The 10,542-nt window shown below is 40.1% G+C and overlaps 1 protein-coding gene across 2 annotated transcripts in view; it reads right to left on the reverse strand.

The window, feature by feature from the left end:
* Positions 1-2,435: 2,435 nt before the first annotated feature.
* The window catches only part of LOC122556157 (extracellular calcium-sensing receptor-like), a 12,969-nt gene continuing 4,862 nt past the window's right edge, over positions 2,436-10,542 (reverse strand). For both annotated transcript variants that reach the window (XM_043702666.1, XM_043702665.1), the window contains exons 3-6: positions 5,904-6,737; positions 5,572-5,799; positions 3,938-4,061; positions 2,436-3,823 (exon numbers count right to left, since the gene is read on the reverse strand). In XM_043702666.1, the coding sequence (XP_043558601.1) occupies positions 2,892-3,823; positions 3,938-4,061; positions 5,572-5,799; positions 5,904-6,737 (2,118 nt within the window). In that variant the 3' untranslated portion in view covers positions 2,436-2,891. The remainder of the gene's footprint in view (positions 3,824-3,937; positions 4,062-5,571; positions 5,800-5,903; positions 6,738-10,542) is intronic.

Here is a 10,542-nt window from a genome sequence, read left to right on the forward strand (position 1 = left end):
TCACTCAATACATCAGAAATGCAAAGAACAAAACTAATATTAAATGCTGCATGGCACCGCAAACAAAACCAAAGGAAAGGTTCCCAAATGACTGTAATTGAACACAGAAAACAAAGTGTGAGGGCAAAAAGAAGAAGGAATCCTAATTCAAAGTTATTAGTTTTAACAATCGGACTGTGTCTATTGACGTAGAATATTGCGAATACACCAACAGTGGCACAGGCTCCCAACACTGCCAGTGTGACCAGAAGGATTCCAGTTGTTTCAAAACAGGGGCAGAAGCTCGATTTCCTTTGGGATGCACTGATCCTGTCTTTCATTAGATTTGAATTCCAATGGACATTTTACGCAATAAACAGAATCTAAAAAGTAGCACAAGACTTGGCCTTTATATGAGAATTCTTAACACCAGTGCAGTGCAGTGCAGACATCACGTTTAGTTATCAATTCCTTTTGCAATGGTATTTTCTTACAAATTGTTTTAGGAATTTCATCTTGTGCATTTTGTCCACATTTAAACAGTAAATAGATTGTCGATCAAATAAAGGTGTCATTCTCGGTTTTCAAATCGAAATGAATGAAAATCAGTGGGCATGTATAAAATGATCCAAATTATCAGCCCAACTTCAAAATTCCTCTTAGTGCTGGTTATTGTGATTTCATTCCATTGTGTAAAATAGGTGCCAGTAAAGCATTCAGCTTTATGACTCTACACTCACTATCACTACGCCAAAGTATTACCTCCTAAAATATCCACTTTTCATTTATAAACTTATTTTGCAGCAGTACTGTTCAATGGCTAAAATGAAAACAAGTTTTAGAACTTTCTTACTTCATTCATGCAATGTGTGAGTCGTCAGACATGCTAGTCTTTCTTGCTCATCTCCAATTACATTTGAGCTGCCTTCTTGAAATGTTGCAATTCATTTGCTGTAGGTAGATGCATAATATTCTAAGGGAATAAGTTTCAGGAGTTTGATTGACCCAGCAAAGCGGAAGCAACTGAGACATACTAAAACACAACTTGTAGGTTTTGTGCTCCCATGTATTTGCTGCCAATGTTCTTCCATATGGAACTTGGCATGGGTTTGGAAAGCAATGTCTAAGGAGCATTGTTGAATTTCTGCAAGTCTATCTTGTAGATGCTCCGACTGAGCATGTGTGGTAGAGGAAAGGAATGTTTATGGATGTTATGCCAATCAAGTGCCTCCTTTTTCTTGAATGGTGTCAAGCTTCTTGAAAGTTGTTGGAGTTGCACCCATCCAGAAAAAGGGGTATGTTATACCTGTGCCCTATCAGTGTTAGTTTGGCTTTGGAGAGTCTGGAGGTGAGGGGTTACCTGCTGCAGGTTTCCTCGCTCTGACCTTTATTGTAGCCTGATTGTTTATTTGACTAGTTCAGTTCAGTTTCTGGTTAATTGCAACCCCTAGGATGTTGGTAGTGGAGAATTCAGTGATGCTGATGCCATTGAATATCAAGGATAGTTTTGTAAATCCTCTCTTGTTGGACATAATCATTGCTTGGCGCTTCTGTGGCACAAACATGTTTGTGACCAAGATGAATAGCACTTCACATCAAACAAATGAATCCATTGCTCTCTGAACATTTTTAAATTAAATCGATTCAACCACTTTTCAGTATGCATAAATTTGCACCACTTTGTTCATACATTAATTTGTTCATTCGTTTTAAGATTTATTTTGCATTCATATCACTCGTCTTTAATTGCACTGTCTTTCTTTTTGTTGGGCTAGCCCCTGGTCAGAATTTGCACAATATGGTCCCCCATTGGCATAAATATGGTTGCAGTAACGTAATTAGTTTGCATGATCCAGCAATAAAATGAGGCCACAAATTAGCACAATTGGGCTTTGAGAAGGAGCTATCTCAAGGTAACAGGGTCCATTTTGAACAAAGAATCTGAAAAATTAATATGAAGGGAGTTCTGCTCCAACAGCAGCTGCAGAGGTCTGTAGGAGACAGTTTGACAAGAAATGCCTCAGAACAAACAGCGTGAAGTTTTTAGCCGTCATTAAAAAGAAGTGGCATTGTACAATAGCAGACACAGATGATACGGGGTAGGATTATGACTGGTAAAGATCTGTCAGACAAGTTCATTGAACTGTGAAAGTGATTGAGTTTTAGTCTTAGGAATGAAAAAGCTGTTGTCTTATTAGGCAAGATTAATTAGTCAGAGTAGGGACTGTAAATTTCAGCTCAGAAGACAGTCTGAGAGTAGAATGATTCCTGATGAAGGGCTTTTGCCTGAAACGTCGATTTTCCTGCTCCTCGGATGCTGCCTGACCTGCTGTGCTTTTCTAGCACCACTCTGATCTTGCCTCATTCTGAAGTAGGTCGATGATCTACTTTTCAATATTTCTGTCGAAACGATGAAGCGAAGATTCCAAACCCTCCCCTATTCCCATGGCCGCCATCAGTTCACTGTACCTTCACAGACCCCCTCAATGTCAAATTTAGCATGTTAATCTTGTGTTTTGTGAAACCAAGGTGAGGAATCGATTTTGCATACTTCGCACCGTCAGGTTCAACACTGAGTTTGTTTGATAGATAAAGAAGGCTCTAAATCAAAACTCTACGCAATGAAGAAATTGAAGGAATGGGAAGGGAACGAAAAGTGATTTTGCTCCCTATTTAAATAAGCATGGATGACTCAAGATTTCAATTGCGATTAAAAGGAATTTGGGGGTAGATGTATAAAATGGTTCAAATTATCAGCTCAACTTGAAAATTCATCTTCCTGCTGACCCTTATGACTTTGTTCAATTGTTCAAAATGGGTGCTTTTAAAACATTCAGCTGTATGGCTCTTCCTGTGGAATTGCAATTCACTATCTTTGTGACGAAATAATTGTATTCTAAAATATGCACAATTCATTTATGAACATTTTCAAAGCTTTTTTTCAAAGCCACTGATCCCATCACGTTCCTCTTTGTATTGCTTTCTTTCTTCAGAAGAATAATATAACATTTGGGAGCAAAAATGCAAATTAGTAGACCAAAGCTGGAGGCCAAAATAGCAAATACTTCAACCGCCACAGCATATTTCCCAGGCGAACTTATGTACGCTGGAATGAAAGTTATCCAAACTGCACAAAAGATTAGCATGCTAAATGTTATGTGTTTCGCTTCGTTGAAGTTATCTGGAAGTTTGCGAGCGAGAAATGCTACCACAAAACACATGCAGGACAAAAATCCAATATAACCAAAAACACAATAAAAGGCGAACAAAGATCCTACATTGCACTCAAACACGATTAACTCATTCGAGTGACTGGTGTTTTTCAAAGGATACGGTGGAAATACAATTAACCAGGTAGTACATATTGCACATTGTACCAGTGTGAGGATGTAAACCATCAGCCGTTGTTGTCTTGGTCCAAACCACTTCATCATATTATTGCTGGGAAATGTTGCTTTGAATGCCATCACCACAACAATTGTTTTACTCAATACACAAGAAATGCAAAGAACAAAACTAATACCAAAGGTGACATGGCAGAGCATACAAGACCAAACTGAAGGTTCACCGATGAATGTAATTGAACACAGAAAACAAAATGTCAGGGCAAAAAGAAGAAGGAAGCTTAACTCAGAGTTATTAGCCTTAACAATTGGAGTGTGCCGACAGACATAGAATATTGCAAATACAACAACAGTGGCACAGGCTCCCAACAGCGCCAGTGTCACCAAAACGATTCCCATTGTCTCGAAAAAGGAAAGAAACACAATTTCTTTTGGAATGCACTGGTCCCGTCTTTCATTAGATTTGAATTCCAATGGACATTTAATGCAATGAACAGCATCTACAAAAGCAATACAAGACTTGGTTATTATAGAAAAAAGAATCAACTTTGCTGCCATGCAAACATCAGGTTTAAGCAGCAATGCCTTTGACATAGGCAACTGTGTTTTCTTACCAGTTGTGTTACTAATTTCACCGTGTGCACATTTTATGCAATCAAAACAGCAAATGGGTTGTCCTTTTCTTTCTGCTTTCCTTGTCCCTTGACGACAGTTTTCAGAGCAAACAGCTTTAGGAACCTGATTAGGAAGATGAATACAATGATGGAGATATAATAGTAATTCCATGTGTCAAACTCATTCTGATGTAGAGGACAAAAGCTGTTTGAATTATATGATTACAACTGTATTATTAAAGTACAGTTACAGTTTGTGACTGCCTCAAATCCAGTTTAAAGCCACTTTAAAGTGCTTGGGATAGATTTGCAGATACAGTAGCACAACAATTTTAGTCAATTCAGATTCACGTTATAGCATTCAGGATTTGTCTGTGTAGTTGCTCCATTTATTATTGAAGAAGGAAATAGGGAATGAAGTAAATTCAATCAAATGTATTTTCTGGTAATACTCTTTAATGTTTAAAATGGAAACCAGATTCAGAAATAAAAACACTTTTCTTAATTCATATAAATAAGGTGGTATTGCTGGCTGGGCCACAATGTCTTAAGGGAGTAAGTTACAGTATTGACCCAGCGATACTGAAGGAACTGACAAACTTTCAAGTCAGGACACTTAGTGGTTGCCTGAAGAACTTGCAGGTGCTGGTGTTCCACATGTACTTGATGCCAATATTCTTCTGAGTGGAACTGGTCCTGGGTTTGGAAGGTACAGTCTGAAGGAGCTTTTTGAATTTCTGCACTCCACCTTATCGATGCTGCTACTGAACATTGGTGGTGAATGTTTGTGGATGTGGTACCAATCAAGTGGACTGCTTATTTCCTGGATCGTCTCAAGCTTCTTGAATTGTTGGAGGTGCACCCATCCAGGAAAGTATGAGTATTCATCACGGTCCAGAACGGTAACCGGTGGTGATTCGTATTTCGAAAGCGTAGAGGTGAAATACCTCTTGCAGGCTTCCTTGCCTCTGACCATTCTTCTAGGCACAGAACTTACAGGAGTGTTCCAGTTCAGTTTCTGGACAATGGTAACCCCTCAAATGTTCATAGTGGGGAATTCAGTGATGCAGATGTCATTTAATATCAATGGGAGATGATGATATTCTCTCTTGTTGAAGACAGTCATTGTTTGCCACTTGCATTGAATAAATGTGTTTGTGACCGAGATGAATGTGAACCATAATGTCCTCTGCCATGAAAGTAAATTGCTCTCCGAGCTTCTTTTTCAAACCTACTCAACTACTTTTCAGTATGTTTAGATTTCAACATCTTTGTTCATATATTCATTTGTTCATTTAGTGTCACTAAAGATGTAGCTACATCTATAACTCTTGTTCTTAAACTGCACTGCTTTTTTTTTCTAGATTTAAATACATCACATGCGTAAAATCATATGAAGTCGGTGCAAACGTAACATTTTCCAGCTCTGACATTCTGGGATGATCAACCTAAGTGATCTTCGAATTATTAGGCAAAACCTTTTCAATTTAATAATAACCTATCATCAAGAAATGGGCAGTAGTGGGTGAAATGCCTACTTCATACAACCAGCAGCTTGTTTTTTCACTTTAGAGTTCAGTAATTGAAAAAAATCACATATTGCTTAAAAAGGGATTATTTTGCAACACTCTTACCAACTTCTGACCACCACTCCAAACGATTGCCTCTTCTGTTATCGAAAACTCTTCTCCAGAACGAGCCGACCCATCATAGTGCCCAACGCTTACAATGTCAACATTACCGAGGGCATTTGGTTGCCAGTTTACAATGTCATATGTTGCGACAGGGTCTCCATTTTCACCGAAATAAACCTTTTCCCCGATCTTGGTTATGAAACTCACTGTTCTCATGTAATATAGCAACTTAAAAAAAATTGGAACATTAATTGGAAATATTCAACAGTGAATTGTACCATATTGGATTTCCTTATAAATGTAGTCACGAAATTACGTTAAATGTTGCTCACCTGCCATGGTTGAAAATTTGAAAGATTTGCACAACTTCCATTGAAAAAAGGTCCTTTCCCTGTTTTACACGATGCCATATTGTGAAGTGCATGAGCTATCGCATAAGTTGCTTTATACACGTTGTAAGTGACTCTGTACTGCCACACATCAGTAAATTCATTTTGGACATTCTGTAGATTTTCTCTCCCTGTGCATTCCTTTAGCTCTGCGTCAGTTTTTTGAGAATTAGTTTTGTTTCCACCACTTACACTGCAGCTGAAACAACTTTCCCAAAACGTTTTTACCAAGAGGTTCCCTGGATATAAGGATGGATGAATTTTCATGAGGAACTCCCTCAATCCTGGTATACTGACTTTGTGAATTGCAATTCCAATTGCACCAGAAGCAATCTTTTTACTTTCCTCCGGAGTAAGAAGAAATGTGGAAACCCATGATTCGCTTCCAATCCATTGTATGCCGCTGACATTTTGTCTAATCATTTCTTTTAGCAGAATATGCATGTTTGATTCTTCCACAAAGGCAACAACAACATTTGCAGAAGATGTTTTTATGGTGTCAATTGTTTTCAGTAACTTATCTCGAGTGTATGATTTGTGAAATGACTCAGAAAAGGCTATACAAATACCAAATTGTTGGACTGCTTCTTCAAATGCTTGCATTCCAAAGTTTCCATAGTCATCGTCGCTCTTAACTGTCCCAATCCAGGTCCATCCGAAATGCTTCACCAGCTGGGCTAATGCTCGAACCTGATAGTAATCACTCGGTATTGTTCGAAAAAATGACGGATATTCCTTTCTATTGCTTAGGCACGCACAAGTAGAAAAGTAGCTTACCTGTCAAAAATAAAGCATAACATTTGTGCTACAATTATAATGTGCAGTTGTTCATGTTATCAAGGCATAGATATGGGTTGAGAAAAACAAATATTTCACCTTGCATCTTGCTGACAGGAGCAGCCTGTATAAAAGGCAAAATGAATTACATATGTAATAATTTCAAAATGTTGCAAATTTATAAATGATCATTCCAAGCATTGCTCTTTATTGATTCACCTTGTCCTAACTGCAAACACACAATGTTCAATTCTCGCAATTTAACGTGAAGAATGCTCTTGAACATTCTTTCACTCTCTCGTTACCGGTTAATTGGAGATAATTCAAACTTTGTGAAATGTTGTATTGATGGTCCACTGTCAATGCAGCCATATGATCCTTCCCATTGAAGGCTTTGGAGGGAAAAGAAAAACAAAGTGTAGTTTATATGGCTGATTCTGCTTGACCTGATTTTATACCAATGTCCCAACTTAAAATTACTCTTCATCCAACCACTCATACTTTTTGCAATATTCCCAATGTCATATGTTTCTAATTTAAATCCTGGATCAATGTCAGAGTCATAGAGATGTACAGCATGGAAACAGACCCTTCAGTCCAACTCGTCCATGCCGAATCTAGTCCCACCTGCCAGCACCCGGCCCATATCCCACCAAACCCTTCTTATTCATATGCCCATCCAGATGCCTTTTAAATGTTGCAATTGTACCAAACTCCACCACTTCCTCTGGCAGCTCATTCTATACAAGTACCACCCACTGCGTGAAAAAAATTGCCCCTTAGGTCACTTTTTCTTTCCCCTCTCACTTTAAACCTATGCCCGCTAGTTCTGGACTTCCCCAATACAGGGAAAAGACCTTGTCTTTTTATCCTATCCATGCTTCCCCCATGATTTTATAAACCACTCTAAGGTCACCCCTCAGCCTCCGATGCTCCATGGAAAACAGCCCCAGTCTATTCAGCCTCTCCCTACAGCTCAAATCCTCCAGACTTGGCAACATCTTTGTAAATCTTTTCTGAACCATTTCAAGTTTCACAACATCTTTCCGATAGGAAGGAGACCAGAATTTCATGCAATATTGCAAAAATGGCCTGTATAGCTGCAATATGACCTCCCAACTCCTGTACTCAATACTCTGACCAATAAGGGAAAGCATATCAAACACCTTCTTCACTATCCTATCTATCTGTGACTCCACTTTCAAGGAGCTATGAATCTGCACACCAAGGTCTCTCTGTTCAACAACACTCCCCAGAACCTTACCATTAAGTGTATAAGTTCTACTAATATTTGCTTTTCCAAATGCAGCTCCTCACATTTACATAAATTAAACTCCATCTGCCGTTTCTCATCCCATTGGCCCATCTGATCAAGACCCCGTTGTAATCTGAGGTAACCTTCTTCACTGTCCACTACACCTCCAAGTTAGGTGTCATCTGCAAATTTACTAACAATACTTCTTATACTCGCATCCAAACGAAAAGTAGATGACGAAAAGTAGTGGACCCAACACCGATCCTTGTGGCACTCCACTGGTCATGGGCCTCCAGTCTGAAAAGCAAACCTCCACCACCACCCTCTGTCTTCTATCTTTGAGCCAGCTGTGTATTCAAATGGATAGTTCTCCCTGTATTCCATGAGATCTAACCTTGCTAACCAGTCTCCTATGGGGAACCTTGTCAAACATTTTACTGCAGAGCTGAAAATGTGTTGCTGGAAAAGCGCAGCAGGTCAGGCAGCATCCAAGGAGCAGGAGAATCGATGTTTCGGGCATGAGCCGTTCTTCAGGCTCCTGAAGAAGGGCTCATGCCTGAAACATCAATTCTCCTGCTCCTTGGATGCTGCCTGACCTGCTGCACTTTTCCAGCAACACATTTTCAGCTCTGATCTCCAGCATCTGCAGTCCTCACTTTCTCCTAGAAGAAACACCTTACTGCAGTCCATATAGATCATGTCCACCACTCTGCCCTCATAAATCCTCTCTGTTACTTCTTCAAAAAACTCAATCAAGTTTGAGAGACATGGTTTCCCATGCACAAATCCATGTTGACTATCCCTAATCAGTCCTTACCTTTCCAAATACATGTAAATCCTGTCTGTCAGGATTTCCTCCAACAACCTGCCCACCACCGACATCAGGCTCACTGGTCTATAGTTCCCTGACTTGTCCTTACCACCTTTCTTAAACAATGGCACCACTTTAGCCAACCTCCAATCTTCCGGCATCTCGCATGTGACTATCGATGATACAAATATCTCAGCCCAGCAATCACTTCCCTAGCTTACCACAGAATTCTAGGGTACACCTGATCAGGTCCTGGGGATATCTCCACTTTTAAGCATTTCCAGGCATCTGGCACTTGGATATGGGCCGGGTGCTGGCAGGTCGGACTAGATTGGGCTGGGATATCTGGTCGGCATGGACAGGTTGGACCGAAGGGTCTGTGTCCATGCTGTACATCTCTATGACCCTATGAAAGTGTCGCCATCTATTTCCCTACATTCTATATCTTCCATGTCCTTTTCCACAGTAAATACTGGTGCAAAATACTCATTTAGTATCTCACCCACCTCCTGTGGCTCCACACAAAGGCTGCCTTGCTGATCTTGTTGAGCCCATGCTTTTAAATAGAAAGCTTGATCACAGGGTTCATTTATTCAATGAGCTGTTTCCAAGAAGTGTGTTAATGTCAGAGTTAAAATATGTGGTGGACAAATATGACAACTCACAAAGGTTTTGAAAAGTGAGCGATTTTACACTTAACAATGTTTCGTAAGGGTTGGAGTGCTAACTCACAAATTAAGTTAACATGACTCATGATAGTAATTCACAGCATTGACAAACATATGCATGAAAGCAAAATGCTGTCGGCCTCTTGTGGCGTAGTGCTAGGGAATCCAACAGCAGATGAAAAGCCATCTTGCCTTTCTCAGAGGTTGCGATAGCATCACTAGATATCATGATTTGGAGATGCCAGTGTTGGACTGGGGTGTACAAAGTTAAAAATCACACAACACCAGGTTATAGTCCAACAGGTTTAATTGGAAGCGCTAACGTTTGGAGCACTGCTCCTTCATCAGGTGGTTGTGGAGTACACAATTGTAAGACACAGAATTTATAGCAGAAGTTTACAGTGTGATGTAACTGAAATTATACATTGAAAAATACCTTGATTGTTTGTTAAGTCTCTCATCTGTTAGAATGACCATGATAGTTTCACTGCTTTCATATGTAATCCATAAAACCTTTCTTAAAAGTTACATTCTCAGGTTAACTGTAACAACTGGTGTCAGAAGATGTTGAAGGTATCAGCCCCCTGTGTTCTGTTGTCTGTGCCATAATGTTTAGACTGATTCTAATCTAAAAAAAAGTTAACAGAGTATTACATGGATTCATGCAGTTTTTGAGCAAAGTACAATGTGACTCTGTTAATTCATTTTTTAGATTAGAATCAGTCTAAATATTGAGCCCTCTGCTCCAATCCTGACCAACGCGCAGCCCTCCAATCCCTCTGCTCCAATCCTGACCTCACCATCAAGCCAGCGGACAAAGGGGGCGCAGTGGTAGTCTGGCGCACTGACCTCTACATCGCTGAAGCCAAACGCCAACTCGAGGACCCCTCTTCCTACCGCCCCCTTGACCATGACCCCACCCCCCATCACCAAACCATCATCTCCCAGACCATTCAGAACCTCATCACCTCAGGAGATCTCCCACCCACAGCTTCCAACCTCATAGTCCGGGAAACCCACACTGCCCGGTTCTACCTCCTTCCCAAGATCCACAAGCCTGACCACCATGGC

Source organism: Chiloscyllium plagiosum, chromosome 13, assembly GCF_004010195.1.
Source record: "Chiloscyllium plagiosum isolate BGI_BamShark_2017 chromosome 13, ASM401019v2, whole genome shotgun sequence".
Lineage (NCBI taxonomy): Eukaryota > Metazoa > Chordata > Chondrichthyes > Orectolobiformes > Hemiscylliidae > Chiloscyllium > Chiloscyllium plagiosum.